Source organism: Eptatretus burgeri, chromosome 5 (assembly GCF_056783735.1).
Source record: "Eptatretus burgeri isolate ZD-2024b chromosome 5, Ebu_testis_v1, whole genome shotgun sequence".
NCBI lineage: Eukaryota > Metazoa > Chordata > Myxini > Myxiniformes > Myxinidae > Eptatretus > Eptatretus burgeri.
The window spans coordinates 4,345,018-4,365,886 of NC_140965.1; the positions used below are offsets into that span (position 1 = coordinate 4,345,018).

Below are 20,869 nucleotides of genomic sequence, written 5' to 3' on the forward strand. Positions count from 1 at the left end.
TGGGATCATCATATCAGATCGTATTGCATCGTAACAAAGCGCGACAGATCGCATCTAATACAGATCGCATCTAATCGTGCTTCCAAATCGTGGTGATCGGGATCGATTTTAGACAAGACAAACACCACGCTCTGTTGAGATGTGTTGCGATCTCCCACGATCTGTCACGATCTGTTACGCTCTCTCGGGTCCCATTGCTCAAGACCTGACACGAATGACTCACGAGCAGATAGGAGTTGATACGAGTAAATGCGAGTAGATACAAGAAGTTACGTTTTTACACGAACACTCACGATCTGTTACGAGTTCTCGTGCATATATATATATATATATATATATATATATATATATATATATATATATATATATATATATATATATATATATATATATATATATATATATATATATATATATATATATATATATATATATATATATATATATATATATATATATATATATCGAACAAGATTTAATGAATCTCATTCAGCGATCTACTCTTGAAGAGAGCACATCTTAGTAACTTGCCTTTGCTAGTAATTTTTAGAGCCTTTGAGAGATGCCACCCAAGGGTACCAGAGGCAAGAAGGGAAAGGGCAAGGCTGTCCCACCCCGGAGCCTGAACCAGTCCAGCCAGAGCCGGCATTATCTGGCGATTATGTAAGTATACAGTAATACTGCAAATGCCATGTTGTCATCATCCGCAACTCCTGCCATCATCAATGGTTGAGGGTTGTAGTGTTTACTCTGTAAAAGTTCAAGAAACAATGAAGTCCATGGTCAGTCGGGCTGTATATATACCCGTCGCGGTCCAGTCGTAGCTCAAATCGTGATCAACCTCGATCATGATCATGAAAGACATCGCGACCACAATCGTATCGGAGCGCATTGGTTCTTGACGAACGTATCGGAACGTATCTGCACGTACCAGATCGTCCCAATTCGGGGAACCCGATCGTGATGATCGTGTCAGATCGAGACCCAATCGTGGACTCAATCGAAACAATCCTATCGGAACATATGTGATCGTATCTGATCGGAAGATCAGACCGTGACACCTGAAATTGACAAATCGTGAACAGATCGCATCCGAGCGCAACAAATCGCATCAGAACGTATCGACTCGCATCACCTCGTATCCAAACCTGAAATTTCAGAGAAATTCCATGGTCAACTACGAATGGCCAATCGTGGCGTTCATAACAGATCGTACGACAGTGGGAACATAGTTTTACATATAAATTTTCTAAAGTAAAGTATATCTTTGTTTTACACTACATCTAAGTTTGCTTTTGTTTTGTTTTAAATAAACTGTACCAAATTTCCTGGTTTTCTGTGGGGCACCCTGTATAATGGAGCAGGTGTGTGTGTATATGTGTGTATGTGTGCGTGTGTGTGTGTGTGTGTTTTGTCATCTCCATATGCAGGTTTCAGAATGTGGAACTGAGCCCTGCCAGGTCCTAAAGCATCCACCTTCATGTGTGTGCGCATACATGAGTGCAACGTGCGTGCAAGTTGTTTGTGTTTCCACATGTGGGTGGGTTTCAGGAGATGGAATGGAAGTAGCGCCACCTTTGGTGATAGACAGTGTTACAAATCATCTTTATCTTCTTCATAATATAATGGAGCCTTCTCAAAATTATGATATGGAGTATATTTTATGTTGTGATCAGTAAAATTTATTTCAAAAATGATAAAGTGCATTTCCAAGAATGTGCCACAGCACATTGACCACCAAAGGTTTAAATAAAGCAGAATTTAACTTCACCAACTGACTGGTCAGTATATTGTTAAGGATTCAGACGGTGTCGAGTGATGTCAATCACCGCCGTCTCCAGGGTTACAACGCCGGCTGGTTCGGCACAATTCTCGGGTTACGCGCCTCAGATCACGATACCAAAATACACCTGTGCCTTGCCAGCTGGGTGAATCGACCCCAGTTACAGACTGGTTTTGTCAGAGACCGAGCTAATTCTGCCAGTCTGTAACCATTTTGGTTTTATATACCAATCGAGCGAATTGTTTCTCAGCACGGCACGAACAAACCCAAAGCGGCAACTTCATACGAATCAGCCAGATTTATTGGGGACACATCGGGGAACACAACACAAGCAAGGATGCACGACAATGTCATAATCAATATATAACCCGTTCTTAACTAGGGAGCTACGGATTACGGGTTTCGAAGGGGACCCCAGTGAGATAAACCTTAGACAACATGCAGACAAGACAGAGTACTTGGTGATGCTTCATGGACGAGAGGAAAAGTGTCAAAGGCCCGAATGTAGCTCGTGACAAGCCGATGTCCACGGATTCAAGCACCCAAGCTCAAACATGCCGCGTGGCAAAATGGCGGCGTCGTCCTCCTTTTGTCGCACCACCCACGCACGCAGCCTCAGCGCGTTTAGCCCCCGTAAGGTCGACGGTACCAGAGCGGAAGGTCCACGTATGCTCCAGCTGGCCCTTCACAAGGTCCAGCATACAAATCCAGGCCTGGCCTGTTCAGCAGACAAGGCCAAATCGGGGTGTTGGGCTCCGCAGGCATATCGACAAACGTGTTGAGGACCTCCTCATAAAAGTCGATCACCGACTCCCCTCATCCAGTTCCTCCTGCCTCTTTCACGAAGCTGATCGCAGACTCGACTCTAGCAGCCTCGACTCCAGCAGCCTCTCTTGCCTCTTTCACGAAGCAGCCGATCGCGACTCCCACTCGTCGTTTCTCTCCAGCAGAAGGCAGACTGACCTCATTCAGTCCCTTCCTTGCCTTTCTTTTGGCTCGCTCTTTTTGAAAAGCCGATCGCAAAAACCCTCATGCAGTTTCTCCTACTGCCGATCACCCGACTCGATACTCATAGTTTCTCTGTTGCCTTCCCGGTGCTCGCTCACCTCAAAGCCGACTGCTCCTCCCAGGGCACTGGGCGGAGACTCTCGTCCGGAGAGGGGAACGAAGAAGAAGAACCTCCCGGTACACCACCACTGTACAAACAATGAACATGCCTCCTACATCTCCTGACACACATGTAACGTCCATTTACCGAACAACCTGGCTAAACATGCATTTAATGGGTGATCTGGGCTAATCCTATATTTAATAACACACTAAGGGCCATTTCCGCAACAATATATTTAATGTCACTGTAGAATACTTCCCTAATTAATGCCGGATCTGTGATTAGGCCATCAAAACAGTGTATCTTCTGAAACGACCAAGTATTGCCAGAGGCCTAACAATATCTTCTCCCCAACCACCTCCCCCCTCACCCTCCCCCCAAAATACAAAACACCTGCAGGGTTGCAACAACACAGTGCCAACAACACAGTGCCAACAACAATCTTGCCAACAAGGCTCATGGGAGCAAAAGCACATTCTTACAATATTAAACTTATTGTTTTTCCATTCATGCCAATGTGGAAATGCCAGCTGGGAAGGGGCTGTGATGTGAAGGGGGAGGGGATTGGGTGAAATGAAGAAAAATCATAACCAAAAAAGTGAGAGATTAGAGGAGGGGAGGGAAAAGCATGGACGGAAATCTCTACAGGGCATTATCATGGATCACCACCAAAAAAAGGTCAGTGCACAATGGTCACATGGTTTTGAAACTTTTTCTATCAAGACCAATCTTAAGGGGGGTAAATAATTTGAGAAGGGGGAGAAGGGAGAAAAGAACGAAAGTTGGGAGGAAATGGGAATAAGAGGAAGGGGAGGAAAGTACTGTACATCATGTGCCATATGTGAAGGAAATCTGTTCATTAAAACCACAAACCCCAATCAGGCAATTTGGCCATGGTATGGGCACACAACCGTGTACCATGTTCAAAAGGTACTGTGTGGATATGTACAGGTGAGCTTTGGATACTTTTGAAAAATTGAAAGATCTTGGGAAATGATGAAATCAGAATGTATTAAAAATGCTGGAAGATTCAGTTCAATTTAAAGTGGTTGGTACATATTATGCTTATAAGATGTTTTCATTCGCAAAGATGACTGAGCAAGGCAAATTAAAAAATGTCAAAATTACAGTTCTGATGGAACCGAATAAATTCTAAATGGGAAAGAACAGCAAGGCCGAGGGGGTTTAATGTGGATTTTAGGGTTTGGTTTTGGGTTGCATCATTGTGTGTACATCATTAAAACTGTGCCGTTGCTTCAAGTGAAAGTTGTAGGGAAGAAAGTTCAACGAAACCAAAAACATTACAATGGAAAAAGTGGTACAAAATTGTATATATACAGGGTAGCCCCGAAGTTACTTTACCCCGATAAATTTCTCGCACTTCCCTCCATCCCTTCCCCTCTGCCCTCACCCGCTATGCTATGCGGAAACACTGACTCAGAAAAATGATGGAGCACATATAGATAAAACGACAAATTAATTATTGTAAGTACTGTACAATAAAACCTGTATATTAAAGGAGTTCAAGAACAATGCTTCACTGGGAATGGGTAAAGTGACTTTCAGGCTACCCTCCCTGTATACAATATATATATATATATATATATATATATATATATATATATATATATATATATATATATATATATATATATATATATATATATATATACATATATACATATATACACATACACACAGGGTGAGTCAGAAGTAGTGCCCAATTTCTGTCAGTTGATTATTTGTTTGCCATTTGTATTACAGTGTACAAGAAGGTAGAAATAAATGAATAACATGTTTATCTAACCATTTATTCAAGAAACAAGGACAAATGTGTCCAAGAGCAGTGTCCTAAAGGTTTTGTCTGCTAAAAAATTTTTTTTTTTTTTAAACAACAACAACAACTTCCGATATTTCATCACGTGCCTTCATTAAGCCAATAGCGAAACCCGTCATAATGTATTTATGTATTTACTATATATCGTGTATTTACGAAATAAATAATGCATTTACGAAATTACAATACGATAAATGGAATAATCTTTAAATAGTAACGTGAACTTTTCGAAACTTTAAAGCAAATGTCCGAATATATTTAAAAGTTCATGATAGACACTCTCAAAAGGCACCGTCTATGTGAGGATGTGTACATGTGCTCAGTATTTAAGGCGATCCGGATCTTGTATATACAAGAGCCGAGTCCGAGATATTAAGGTTTAAGAAGAAGAAGAAGAAGAAGAAGAAGAAGAAGAAGAAGAAGAAGAAGAAGAACAAGAAGAACAAGAAGAACAAGAAGAAGAAGAAGAAGAACAACAACAACAACAACAACAACAACGCCGAGCTCTCTATGAGCAGCGTTCGCTACGTGAGACGCTGTTAAAAATTATTACGGAACTGTACCAAGCTGTTTTACTTGCAATAATGCAAGAATCTGACAGCCGAAAAAACAGAAATCGAGTGCTACGTTTGACTCACCCTGTATATATATATATATATATATATATATATATATATATATATATATATATATATATATATATATATATATATATATATATATGAGCTGTTCCACAGTAATATGATGCATTTAAGGGTCTTATCTTCAGGAGCTATCACAGAATTCCTAAAGTATCCATAGAATACCACTAACATGTTTTTAGGTGTATATAGATATATACTATTTATAGCAAAACCGCTATTGTCCTAAAATTAAAGCGTGCAGATAAAATTTTATTCACTGTGATGGGAATAAATCTTTGTCTTAAGTGTTATATTAAAAACGAAATAGATTTACCAAGAGTTTTATATGAACACATATGTTTTTGATTGAGACTGGTTTAGATTATATGTGTAAAAAGACTTTACTTATGATATCCCACACCCTGAATTTGCCAAAAATATACTTTAATGTGAATGCTGGGGGGTTGAAAACAGAGTAACAATCGTTATGCTATCGGTCAATTCGTCATGAAAGAAACAAAATGCTCAAGCTTTACAACCTTTAAAAATATGGTCTTGTTATTTTTGTGATAACATAACTTAATCTAAATGACAAATGTGTAACAAAGGATAACATTAGTGGTAAGTCCATATCGCCGTAAAAGCTGTACAAAAATCTGGCTTTCCGATTGCGGACCAAAGTCACGTCTGTTACAGAAGGCTTTGAGCCATTTCTGTTAATGAAGACAGAACACCCCATCAATAAATTGTGCTGGGTTAAATTATCTTCTTACTGTTGGATTCCAGTAGTAGAGGGGTCAGTCTTTTATTTCCCCTCATTTGCAAGATAAACTGGACACACTTAATGTGGACTATGTATGTAACACAATGGTTAGCCATTACTGTGGAAAGGCTCATATATATATATATATATATATATATATATATATATATATATATATATATATATATATACATATATACATACATACATATATACATACATATATATATTACGGTTGTGGGGGTAGATTGAAGAATTTATTAGGGAATATAGCATTGTGTAGAGGTCCGTGGACATGTAGGAGGCATCTCGATGTGATTAAGTTCAGGAATTTGTGACTAAGTTGTACGTGTCACCACACAAAGGGGTGGTGTGTTAATTAGCTAGGGTCTAAGAATAAGCTTCCCCAGTATGTAATCACCCCTCTGTGACTTTTCCCTTTGTCCTTATAACCAAAACCATGAGGGGGAACATGTCCCTAAAGCCAGGCATGCCGAGCGGACGGAGGCCCTGCCTTCACGGGTTTCGTGCGAGCAGGCCATGCCCCGGAGGCAGAGGATTGTTCGACGGGAGACGCCTGAGGAAAAAGAGGGCGTGGGAGGCTTCTGACAACTGTATAGGATGAGAGATCGACAGAGCGCACGCATGAGGTCAGTGTGACGAACGCATGAGGCAGAGTTGATTCGGAAGAGAATCATAGGTGGGAGTTCAAGGCTGGCACATTTTGAGAGGCATCGGACTCAGTAGGCTGGCACATTTTGAGAGGCGAGAGGGAGAAAGCGCACGAGAGGGGGAGAGTTCAGGGCGAGCATAAGCACGAAACAAGACACTGGCTTTTTGGCTCTTGATTGAGTAGTGAGAAACTGACCCCGAGCCTCGTGTATGTCATAGCGGGTCGGTGAAGACGATCGATGCACGAAGCAGCTGGGTCATTCCGTGCCAACTCACCTCAGGGTCCCCAGGTCACCTCCTCAGATTTTGCTGGAAAAATTATTCAATGTAGATCTATATGGCTCTACCCACCATGCAAAAGATTAGCGTTCAATTCCTCATAGTTTAAAAAACATCTATCTCTTGAGACCTTTGAAATCTGGCCCTAAAAATGCCAAATGTGAAAAACGCCTTATTTTCAACTTCAGGGGCTTATAATTTTATAATGGACTCCTCTAGAAAGTTAATATTGCAAATATTTACGAATTGGCATCCAAATTTTCAATTGTGGCATCAGATAGCATCTGGGGTGCATATTTCTCACTCTATAGGAAGCTAAAAATGGCTTTTGGGCCAAAACGAGCTAAAATAAGGTGAAACTTTTGGAGCCCTCCTGAAAATATGGAACAACTTAGAATTTTTTTCTCATAATACAGTGATTATAGGGTCATTATCTATCCATAGATACATTTTTGCTGGGATAATACAGTTAGGTGATGAATGATAAAAGTTTTAACATAAGCCCTTGCCTCCGAGGGCTCTAAAATGGACCAATTTTGTCCCCTGGTTTGACCATGTGGCTAGGGGTTTAGGATCTTCATTTTTTTTCTAAAGATTGCCTCATATAAGATGCGTTTACTGACCGAATAATTTTATCTAACGCCCATGGCTTCATAGTAAAATAAATTTTTATTTACATGCACGATTTTTTTTTTATAATTATTCACTTTTTTCATATTCAGAAGTTTATAAATCTTAAATGGAACTATCCAGCAAAGAGTTACTGCAGAATTTTATAAACTGGTATACAAAATTTCAGATTGTGGCATCAGAATGTGTCGAGAAAGCACATACTCCTAGTTTTAGGAAGCTAAATATGGCAATTTGGCCCACTTGGTACAAAACAAGGTGAACTTTCAGGGGTGCGCAAGAGGCTAAATTATGCTTCTTATTAGACATTAGTGATAAGGATGCACATTGTAGAAACAATTTAACATTTTATTTGTCAATTTATTCATTGTGGAAACAAAATCAAGATCAAAAAATATTTTGAAATTAACCAAATTTCTCCAAATCCCAAAAAAAAGATCCCAGTACTTAGCAATAAATTTACTCATAAGGGAGGATCTTACGAAACAAGATTTTATTTGACTTGCTGTGCACATTTTTCGTGTGAAACTGGAAAGGATCACAACAGGAGGTCTGTCGACACTCATACCGGGAAAGGTATACAGTCTCATGATGTCGGCAAATACTGTCTTCTGAACTGAAAGTAATTCCTGATCTCCATGAAATCAATTCTTGTGACTTCTTCTCCAAAGCAGCAACTTGTTTTAGCCCAACCTTCCTTGTATAATAGGTCTTGTGACACTCCTAATCTAATTTGGTTCCAACAGTGCATCTACTTGTCAGACTTGTGCCACTGGGCCCAGGTTTTTCTGCATCCATTTCCTTTGTTTCCTCCTCTCCTTTGTTCTCCAAACAGACAGACAGGTTGACTGTGCTGCCCCTCGTGTTATGACAGACCATTACTCCATCTAGTGGTGTATGTCATAACTAATGACTTCAAATAGAGAACTGTAGGACATGTTTTTACAGCGCGTGCACTGTATACAATTGCACCGAGTTTGAAATGTCCCCGGCGTCGTCTCCGGTGGGTCCGGGTGTCCCCCCCCCCCCCCCACGTGCCTCAAGACAGCCAATGACGGCCGTCCGGTAGATGTAGTGCGTAATCTCGACGGAAATGGCGACAATTGATGGAAATACCCGAGTATTTCAAGGGAAATTTGTGAAACTAATGTGTTATATATATATATGAAAACCATTTAATATATTGCTTGACGGAAAAAAACGAAGAAACGCTCCCCTCATGTACGAACGAACGAACGAACGATGTCATTTCCGTCCACCATGGCATTTCGCACCGAACGCAGAAAGCTAAGTTCTTCTTATGCCATCATTCTCTTTAATATTAGCCATAAACAAGTGTTTCGTCATGCATTAGTAGTTGAAATTTACTTACAACAAGAACGAAAAAATAATCTCCTCAGATTCAACAAGAACGAAAAAAAAAACCGAAAACATCACGTGCAGGACAAGACCAATCGAGCTGAAGGAAACGATACTGTAACTGCACTGCTCCTGATTGGTCAAAGGACACCACGTGTGTTGTGTGGGCGGTTTTATGCACAAGGATTCCAGGCTAAGTTCTTCTTATGCCATCATTCTCTTTAATATTAGCCATAAACAAGTGTTTCGTCATGCATTAGTAGTTGAAATTTACTTACAATCATTCTTTTGTGGCCTCCTGCCATGCTGTATCGAACGACTTCATTCCTTCTGTTATTTATAAAGGTGCTTATCACAATAATAACAAGATTTTTACATTTCAAATATTAAGTACATTGTTTAATTGATTTTCAACTGAAAAAGCACAAATTGCATATTTTAACATCAGTGTACTCATTTGATTCACCACACGTGCTGTATTAAAGGATTTCACTTGTTTAAATTAAAACACAAGCATATGTTTGGATTATCATTACAAGAATTAATTTTTGAATAAAAAAATGTACTTATAATTATTATTTTATGAGAAGAATAATCTAAGTTGTTACATAACCTCAGTTAATGCCCCCTGCATATTCACCATTTTTGGTCAAAGTGGCATTTTCAACTTCCTACAGATAGAAACGTGCATTTATCAGGCATTCTGATAACAGATCCTTAAATTTCATATGCCAGTTTATAAATATCTGCAGTATCACTTTGCTATAGAGTTCAGTTTCAGATTTATAAGCTCATGAATATGAAAAAAGTGAATAATTACAAAAAACGTGCATGTAAATAAAAATTTATTTTAATATGAAGCCATGGGCGTTAGATAAAATTATTCGGTCAGTAGACACATCTTATACGAGGCAATCTTTACAAAAAAAAATTAAGATCCTTAACCCCAAGCCACATGGTCAAACAGGGGACAAAATTGGTCCATTTTAGAGCCCTCGGAGGCAAGGGCTTATGGTAAAACTTTTATAATTTATCACCTAACTGTATTATCCCCCCAAAAATGTATCTATGGATAGATAATGACCCTATAATCACTGTGTTATGAGGAAAAAATTCTAAGTTGTTCCATATTTTCAGGAGGGCTCTTATAGTTTCACCTTATTTTAGCTCGTTTTGGCCCAAAAGCCATTTTTAGCTTCCTATAGAGTGAGAAATATGCATCCCAGAGGCTATCTGATGTGATAATTGAAAATTTGGATGCCAGTTAGTAAATATTTGCAATACTAGTGCGGGCCCGTAGGGGCGGGCCCGGAGGGGCGTGCCAATAGGTGCGTGCCAGTATGTGCAGCTTCGTGCCTGCAGTATCAGGTCCCCAGCATCAATTGTGACGTCATATCAAACGAAGAAGAAGACTTGTGACGCCGCCTCTCTCTCCCCCCCCTCCTCCCTCCCCCCTCTCACCCTTCTCTTGCCCCCCTCCTCTGTCCCCCTCCTCTCTCCCTCCCCCTTCTCACCCCCTCCTCTCTCCCTTCTCTTGCCCCCCCCTCTCACGCCTTTCTCTCTCCTCTCTTTCCTTTCTCTCTCCCCTTTCTTGCCCCCCTCTCCCCCCCTCTCCCGCCCTTCTTTCTCCCCCTCCTCTTCCCCCCCTCCTCTCTCCCTCCTCTCTCTGTAAATGTATTCACAAATGTCAACCAAGCACAACGATTAATTCCAACCTTGGGAAAAAAAACAGCTTTCAAACCCTTGGGAAACAGCTGTTTCCCTTGGGAAAATTCAAACCTTGGGATTAATTAATAATTTGCATAATAATCAAACCTTGGGATTAATTAATTAATTCAAACCTTGGGATAAAACAGCTTTCAAACCTTGGGAAACACTTGGGAAACAGCTGAAATGGATGAGGAAGAACGATATCAAACTTTGAAAAGGCACATAATCAGGTCCCCAGTGTCGATTGTGACGTCATACCAAACGAAGAAGAAGAATTGTGACGTCAATCGTGCAAAAAAATATTAAATTAATAAAGAATTTTTAAAAACATTAATTGTGATGTCATTCGTGATGTCATAGCACCGTGTCCTGGCATTGGTTGACAGATAAATGGCCGTAACTTGGGAACCGCTTGTCCGATTGATATCAAACCTTGAAAAGGCACACCCGCGGGGCCCCGGCAATATTCCTGGCAAGTTTCAATCCGATCGGACCGGTGGTCGTCTGGTTATTAATAATTTGGGGAAAAAAATGGCATGATAAGGTGAGAAGGTGGAACGACACCTTCAGCTGCCATATATACACCTTTTCAACACTGAAAAGGCAATAAAATGGCTGTAACTTGGGAACCGCTCGGCCGATCGAGATCAAACCTCAAAAAGGCACATCCGGGGGTCCCCGGCAATATTCCTGGCAAGTTTCAATGAGATCAGACCGGCGGTCGTCGAGAAACGGCAGTTGCAGACAAACAGACAGACACAGAGATTGCTGGAATTATCGATAGATTAACTTTCTGGAGGAGTCCATTATAAAATTATAAGCCCCTGAAGTTGAAAAAAAATGCGTTTTCACATTTGGCATTTTTAGGGCCAAATTTCAAAGGTCTCTAGAGAAGATCAATGTGTCCACCTCCTATTAATAAGGACCCGCTCGGCCGTCCAGGGGGGCTGGTGGTGTTAACCACCCATCACCACAATTTGGGCCAGCCACCACCGTGACTATATATATATATATATATATATATATATATATATATATATATATATATATATATATATATATATATATATATATATATATATATATATATATATATATATATATATATGTATATATATACATATACATATACGTTAAACTTGGTGTTAAAACGTCGGCCGATGAACAGTGGAGAAACAGAAAGTGAGCATAAAATGAATAATAAAGTGAAGGTGAGGATTTATTTACACATAGTAATATTTAAATACCTCACATCGAAACGTAAATGTTAATTCACAGCATGTTCTTATTTTCTTCACCAGCAGATGTCAGAGGGTGCTTAAATTTGATCTGAGCTTTTGTTTATATTCATAAACTAAGCGTGTAAGGAGAGTACAACAAGGAGCTGATACTCTAAGTCCCCCCCCCCCGCCTTTTGGGGGGTATGAGGGACAGATCTGTGTAATATAAAAGCTAAATCTTGAGCAATTTTTGACATATCACGTACACAAGCCAAGTTACCAAGATAGTTACCATGGCAATATAATTCAGCCAATCACAGGCATGATCTTATCACATTGCACTAATGTCATGAGGAATAGATATCAGCAATTAAATGTTCAAAGGTTTTTGAAATATCGAACAAAAAGGTATATGGACAGATGGTCGGTCGGTCAGACAGAGCTTATTTTCATGTCCCCTGTCTCCAACCTTGTTAGTGTCAGGGGACAAAAATAACACTTTCATTACTTTTCAATGTATGCTAAAGTTACACTACATGGCCAAAAGTATGTGGACACCGGCTCATCCTACATCTCATTCCAAAATCATGGGCATTAATATGGAGTTGGTCCCTCCTTTGTTGCTATAACAGCCTCCACTCTTCTGGGAAGGCTTTCCATGAGATGTTGGAACATTGTTGCGGAGATTTGCTTCCATTCAGCCACAAGAGCATTTTTGAGGTCAGGCACTGATGTCAGCCACAAGTAGGTCTGGTTCGCAGTTGGCATTCCAATTCATCCCAAAAGTGTTTGTTGGGGTTGATATGAGGGCTCTGTGCAGGCCAGTCAAGTTCTACCACAACGATCTTGACAAACCATATCTGTCTGGACCTCACTTTGTGCACGGGGGCATTGTCATGCTGAAACAGGAAAGGGCCTTCCCCAAACTGTTGCCACAAAGTTGGAAGCACAGAATCGTCTAGAATGTCATTGAATGCTGTAGCATTAAGATTTCCCTTCACTAGAACTAAGAGGCCTAGCCTGAACCATGAAAAACAGCCCCAGACCATTATTCCTCCTCCACCAAACTTTACAGTTGGCACGATGAATTCGGGCTGGTGGCATTCTCCTGGCATTCACCAAACCCAGATTCATCCGTTGGACTGCCAGATGGTGAAGCATGATTCATCACTCCAGAGAATGCGTTTCCACTGCTCCAAAGTCCAATGGCAGTGAGCTTTACACCACACCAGCCGACGCTTGGCATTGCGCATAGTGATCTTCAGCTTGTGTGCGGCTGCTCAGCTATGGAAACCCATTTCATGAAGCTCTCGACGAATAGTGCTTATGCTGACGTTGCTTCCAGTCAGTTTGTAACTTGGTCATGAGTGTTGCAACTGACAGACAATTTTTCCACACTACGCCCTTCAGCACTTCCGTTCTGTGAGCTTGTGTGGCTTACCACTTTGCGGCTGAACTGTTGTTGCTCCGAGACGTTTCCACTTCACAACAGCACTTACAGTTGACCGGGGCATCTCTAGCAGGGCAGAAATTTAACGAGCTGACTTGTTGGAAAGGTGGCATCCTATGACGGTGCCATGTTGAAAGTCGCTGAGCTCTTCATATGCCCCATTCTACTGCCAATGTTTGTCTATGGAGATTGCATGGCTGTGTGCTTGATTTTGTACACCTATCAGCAATGGGTGTGGCTGAAATAACCAAATCCACGAATTAGAAGTGGTGTCCGCATACTTTTGGCCATGTAGTGTATATACATACAACTGGAACTGCACTCTGATAGGCACAACTGGCACTGATAGGCCAGATCTGGATCCAGAAGCGAACCAAAATCTAATAGTCTTGTTCTCATCACCTCAAGTTTCTTCCAAATCCATCCATAACCTTTTTGAGATATTGTGCTTTGTATCATTTTTGGCCCTTTTCACTCAGTGGTGAAGAATCACTTAAAAATTCTCGAATTCTGGATCTTCTCCAAAATCGAATCAATTTGTCTTTGTCACACACTCAGCCTGTCCACCAAGTTTCACCTCAATCTGTCCATAACTTTTTGAGATATCATGCTCACAGATAAACAAACAAAACAAAATCCTCAATTTTCATCCGATTGACAAACGGGTGAACACATTAACCTCCGTCCACTTTAGTTGGTAGAGGTATCCATCACATCAGAGAAAAAGCGTTTTTTTGCCTTCAGTGTACACTTCTTTAAGACAAATGATGTCTTGCTCGATCTAGTCAGTGTAAGACATCATTCTTGATAGCCTCATGACTCAAAAAATGTTTTCCCTAAAAGGTACTCAATGTGGCTGTACTTGTCAGGCAATCATCAGTATACTGTGCAGCCAATAAGATCTAGATTTCAACAGCATTAACAACTTCAATTTCATCAAGCAGAAATTTTATAACGATCTGCTGTTCCACCATATTTTCTCCCTCACTCACCGCCATTTTGGTTTTCAGCACACGCATTCAAGCAGGAGACATGGGATTATTAGCCCCCATTGGACTTACTTCAAAACGGGGGCTTATGGAAATGGTCTCGATTTTCGTGTCTGTGTGTGCTTGCGTTCGCAACAATATCTCGGACATGTATGGACAGATTTTATTTGTACTTGGCAAAAAGACAACACATGATGGTATACATATGCACATTATTTTGTTGCATGATGCGATCAAAGATGGCCGACTGGCGGCCATTTTAGTTGTTTAAAAAAAAAAAAAAAAAAACTGTGTCGAACACATCCTCAACCATTTCTCGGACATGCATTTACTGATCTTGTTCAAACTTGGCGCACAGATAATGAATGGGGGGTTATATATACATGTTTTTTTTTTTTTAAGATCATATCCAAGATGGCCGACTGGTGGCCATTTTGTTACTTAAATGTGTCCCCAACAATTTCTCAGACATGCATGGTCCGATTTTGTACAAACTTGGCACAAGCACAGTACATGATGGCAAACACGTGCGTCTCACTTTATTTTTTTGATCTGATAAAATGGCTGACCGATAGACTGAAGCCATTTTAGTAGTAAAAAAAAAAAAAAAAAACCCGGCATCGAACACATCCTCAACCATTTCCTGGACATGCATTTGCCGATCTTGTGCAAACTTGCCAAACAGGTAATCAATGATGGCTTACATATGCACGTCGGTGCATATAAACCACACCAGCCACACCAGCAGATGATGCTATCTGATTGGTGTATAAAACAGTACAGTATATACATTTATTTATATTCTATTAAACAAAACTCCAGGCCAGATCAGAACCACCATCTTATGTGAAACACTTGTTATGCACATCAGTGCAGTGAGGAAAAAAAAATCCTTTCAGCCAGAAAACCCCAGAGTAAGTTCAACACACCTTCACTACTTAATCATATTTGGCATGATAACCTTCCGATGAAAGCACAGCCCCAGGCATATGAGTGTGACAAACCTGTGTATGTGCAGCCAGTGACTCGCCAAGTCCAGGGAGAGAAACAGTTGAAAGAGTGGTGTGGCGCTCGGGTACAGCACGGCCAGGTTGACGGTCAGACAAGCTGCTGCACAGCGATCGGTCAGCATGTCCAGCATTGCACCAAACTTGCTCTCTGTACCAGGCATAACTTTATTGATGTACATAATCCCAAATTTTTATCATCTCACATCCACCATTGGCATCATCTCAAATTGCCATTCAAAAAGGAAAAAACAGAATTTGGGTCTGCCATGCAAATAAATTTCATGCAAGAAAGGCAAGCATCGCTGAAGCTTTGCACGTCATCAATAAAGCATCAAGTATAAAATGTTATAAAGTCAGAAGAACTGTTCTTTGTTCACCATTTGAAGATTAAGGTCACACCTTTCACAATCATTCCTATGCCTGTTGTCATTGCAAGTCCAGAGGTACATTGCAAGAACAGGTTTCATTCAAGCAAATACAAGCGAGTAGGAAATCCAAAGAGATTTTCTTCATGCAAAGAAACAAATAAATTATTGAATCAATGAATCACCGAATGCCTGCATGAACAAATAAACAAACAAGATGTCATGCGTAGCACGATACTTACGAAATCAATAAAACAAGTTTTACCTCAAAAATAATTGGTGGTTGAATTCAATGACCAAATATGCAACTCGTCTTCAACTTTCAAGTGAATCGGATGAAAATTGAGGATTTCAGAAATTCCAGCTCAGTTGACCTTTGGTCTATGTCGACCTCAAAACTAATTGGCTGGTTGAATTCAATGACCCGAAATATATATCCTGTTCAAATTTCAAGTCAATCGGATGAAAATTGAGGATTTTAGAAATCTCACCTAAGTTGGTGACCTTTGGCCTATGTTGACCTCAAAAATAATTGGTCGTTGAATTCAGTAACCTGAAATAAAAATCCTGTTCAAATTTCTCGTCAATTGGATGAAAATTGAGGATTTTAGAAATTTGAGAGATTTGTTGACCTTTTGACCTCAAAAACAATAGGCTTCTTGCTTCTGACAAACTCAACCATGTGGTGAAGTTTCGTGAAGATCGGTTTAAAATTGACCTGTAGGCAACAAACATAAAATAAAAAAGACAAACAGAACAACACACGCAACGAACCAATATACTTGAAAAATCTTCGATTTTCGCACGGAATGAATAAGTGAATACAAATGGATGAATGAATGATTGGTGTAAAAAGTAAAAAACAGGCCTGAATCTTTCAGCTGTCAAGATAACCTCAGCAGCTGAATTATCATTGTGAGAGGTGACATGTCTGACAACATTTCTCACAAAGGTTCTGGGGGAAGAAAAGGGGAAATAATTATAACCAAAGCAAAGTGTTTCTTGCTGTTGATATGCTTTCGTTACTGCAATCCATTTAAAATGCAACACTTAATAGTTAACTCCACCACCGAAGGTGGACAAGAGGTTATTGCTGTTTTCACCCCTGTTTGTCTGTTTGTGAGCAGGATATCTCAAAAAGTTATGGACGGATTCAGACAAAATTTAGTGGGGAGTGTTGATGTGTGACAACGGCGAGTCGATTAGATTTTGGAGAAGATCGGGATCCTGATCCGGATAATATAATTTTTAAATGATTCTTCACCATTGAGAGATGTGGCCAAAAACAATATAGAGCACGATATATCAAAAAGCTATGGACTGATTGTGACAAAACTGGGTGGATGAGTTGAGTGGGTGACAAGAACAATCAGATTAGATTTTGGAGGATCGGGTCCAGATCTGGCCTGTTGGTGCACTACAAAATGTACACTGTTCAGCCTGGCAGAAGTATGTGTTCTCCCGAGTTCCATTCTAGAAGGTGGACGAAGGTTGTTTTCACCCCTGTCTGTGAGCAAGATATCTCAAAAAGTTGTGCACAGATTAGAACAAAACTTGGTGGACAGGGTGGATGTGTGACCAGGACAAATCGTTTAGATTTAGGTTAAGATACAGATCCAGATACGAGATTTTTTTTTAATTTTAAAGCAATTCTTCAGCATTGAGAGAAGGGGCCAAAAACGATATGTAGCACGATATTTCAAAAAATTGTGCACGAGTTATGACGTTTTTAAAAATTACCCCCTGTTGGGGGTGACGGTCATCTCTGAAGCTCTGTAGATGTGGATCTCTGATCGGCTTAGAATGGCTGCGATGTCGTCTTGTCTTTTGGTTCAACGTACAGACGAAAGCCCGGGAGTAAAAAGGATAGAAAACCTCAGAAATCAAACTACATTTCTGAGTTATCCGGAGATAGATTTTGAAAATGGTTGATTTGGAACATTTATGATCAACGTGTCTTCAAAAGGATAGAAACCGGACCTCAGAAATCAAACCGCATTTCTGAGTCATAAATGGCAGATGATATTTTGACAATGGATGATTTCACAAGTTTACAGCATCGGTGACCTTGACATTGACCTTCAATCAGGTCTAAAGTCATACCGTTGTGCATCACTCATCGACCCTTACCTACACACCAAGTCTCATCAAGATCGGGCTCAATTTTTTTGACCGTATCACATCGACGATTTTTCCAACTTTGAAGACACGTGATTCGATAACCAGGACAAATTTGAAAAAAACCAGCCCGACCAAATTTAGATATTGTTCCATATTATCAGAATCCGAAGAAATTTTGAAGATCGGATCACAAACGGCAGAGGAGATAGATTTTGAAAATGGACGATTTCGCAACTTTGGAGTGGCCTTGACCTTCAATCGTGTCAAAAGTCATACCATCGGGCATCACTCATCGACCCCGACTACATACCAAGTTTCATCAAGATCGGGAGAATTTTTTTTTTGACCGCATCACATTGACGATTTTTCCAACTTTGAAGACACGTGACTCGATAACCAGGACAGATTTCAAAAAACTGGCCTGAACAAATTTAGATGTTTTGTTCCATATTATCATAATCCCAAGGAATTTCAAAGATCGGATCATAAACGGCGGAGGAGATAGATTTTGAAAATGGACAATTTCACAACTTTGGAGTGACCTTGACGTTGACCTTGACCTTCAATCGGGTCAAAGGTCATACCGTCGTGCATCCCTCATCGACATCTACCCACATACCAAATATCAAAAAAAAAAAAATCAGAAGAAAAAAATGGGGATGGACGGGCATCGAGACTGGTTTTATTAGGTCATCTCGTTAGAGATGACTTAAAAGGCTGGTGAAAATTGAAAAACGTGAAGACGTGTTTATGTTTATTGTGGATTCCAAAGGGAGGCACACACAGCATGCTCACATGCAGGCATCTATATTATAAAGCAGGAGTGTCCGTCCAACCGACCCCCAACTATTCCCTCAGTTTTGTGCCTAGCCCCACCAAACCTTCTGTGGAATGTTTTGGGGTCCCAGCAGATGTCCCAAAGTAGGAAGGAGGTTTTCGAGATACCTCAATACAATTATGATTTTGACTTTTGATCTATACGATCTGGATGCAATGTCAGAATGGCGTTTCTCTTCGTTTACCTGATGAGTGTTTGAAACATTGTATTTTGTTAAATTACTGGTATAATTTGTGATTGCAATGATGCTATCTGAATGAAAATATAGAGATTGAGTTTTCAGAACGAGGCAGAATGAGGAAATCATGTGAGGGGTTCCACCCGTGACATTTGCAGATTCAACATTTGTAGTTTTGCCATTTTTTGCGAAGCCCTTCACGAAGCGACTGTCCAGCAGCTGTCCAAAACCTCCCGTGCATATCACGGGTACCTCGCTCATAACATATATAACTAGAAGGCTACTCGGTGGAGTGCATACCTCCACCTGGATCTGAATCCAAATCAATTCGTCCTTGTGACACACCCAACCTCCCAGCACTTTTGGAGATATCCTGCACACAAACAGAAAGGAGGGAAAACATCATCTCTGTCCACTTTCAGTGGGCTGAGGTAATAAATAGCCCCAAGTGGGCAAGACACTCATCTCCCCATGGAGGGTGGCTGTATTTGGGGTGCAATAGGTGATAAAGTTGATTTTCGGTTTGATTTGATGGAAAATTAGGGGCCCGTGGGGCTGAAACGCCTGATAACACGATTGTATTCACAAAGTGAAAACGACGAAGGATGAGTGGGTCCTGAATTGATGAAAAATGTTCCATTAGTTTTTGTCCAGTAAAAGGATCCTTAACCCCTTTCAGACCCTAAAAGGGTATAAAAGGGTCCAAGGATCAAAAGCAGTGATGGGCAACCTAGGCTAGTTCTTGGGCCACATGACTGGCTCTCCTTCATCGCACTGGGCCACAAGATTGAAATTGGGTACATGCAAAAACCACAACCGCATGAAAAAGCTTAACTATATTACTAACCCCAAGCCGAATATTTCATAATCAGGTCAGGTATGGGAGCATGCGCCGGAGCAGCACGTTGCTGCGTCCACTTTCCGCCGCTACTTCAGGGGCCTCCGTCTCACCATACCGCAGGCAGTTGCCTGGCCCATCCCAATCTCCTTGAGATGCTGCTCAACCTGCTGCAACCAAGTGGCATGTAGCCGGCCCATTGGCCTCCTCAAATCACGAGGCTCCTTCGCTGAGAGAATCTAGTGAGCAGGATCAGCATCAAAAAAATGAGCCACGTGTCGATACAGCCACAGCTGACGCTCACGGACTACGCAGGTAGCAAACCTCATTTCAGTCTCTCTCTCTCAGCAACCGCTCGTTGGACACAAAGTCCGACCAGCGATAGCCAAGGATTCTCCGAAGAGACCTGATACCAAAGGAATTAAGTCGCCATCTCAGATCCCTGGTCAGAGTCCAAGTCTCACATCCATAGAGCAAGACTGGAAGCACCAAGGACCTCAAGACTTGGACTTTCGTCCTCCCGCACAGGTACCAGCAGCGCCATACCCCACGATCCAGTGAATCCATGACTCCCCAGGTCCAACCCAGACATCTGTTGACCTCTGGCTCACAGCCAGCAGAGACGTGAATATCACTGCCATGGTAAGTGAATCTCTCCATGACTTCAACATCCTCACCACAAACAGGTACAGACAGGTTAGCAGCATCCAAGATGTCATTGAAAGCCTGGATCTTCGTTTTGACCAAGGAAACCCGTAATCCCAGTGGTTCAGACTCCTCATTCAGACTCCAGATTCTCTCAGTTAACCTCATAAGGTCATTAATGTTCTCTCAACCTCGAGGGCCCCTAAAAGGATATCCAGAGTCTCCGCAAAGATGACTGCAACATCTGCGAAATCAAGGTCAGAGATCTTGACATTCCCAAACGATGCACTGCAGCTTTATCTCTCCGACATTCTCCCGAGAACCCAGTCCATACAAGTGCTGAAAAGTGTGGGGGCCAGTACACACACCGGAAGAACTCCAGTAACAACTGAGACTAAGTCAAAGATGGTATCACCACATCTCACAGCACTCTCAGTACCAGAGTATA

The 20,869-nt window shown here is 41.0% G+C and overlaps 1 protein-coding gene across 9 annotated transcripts in view; it reads right to left on the minus strand.

Annotated features, from left to right (window-relative positions):
- Positions 1-20,869, minus strand: part of LOC147025739 (CDP-diacylglycerol--inositol 3-phosphatidyltransferase-like) — a 102,208-nt gene that overhangs the window by 33,778 nt on the left and 47,561 nt on the right. For 5 of the 9 annotated variants that reach the window (XM_085880486.1, XM_085880482.1, XM_085880485.1 and 2 more), the window contains exons 4-5: positions 16,434-16,519; positions 15,431-15,584 (exon numbers count right to left, since the gene is read on the minus strand). In XM_085880486.1, coding sequence (XP_085736612.1) covers positions 15,431-15,584; positions 16,434-16,519 — 240 coding nt within the window. Of the gene's footprint in view, positions 1-15,430; positions 15,585-16,433; positions 16,520-16,695; positions 19,195-19,238; positions 19,312-20,869 lie in introns of those variants that run through there. The other 4 variants (XM_085880488.1, XM_085880490.1, XM_085880489.1 and 1 more) reach the window with 3 other exon arrangements.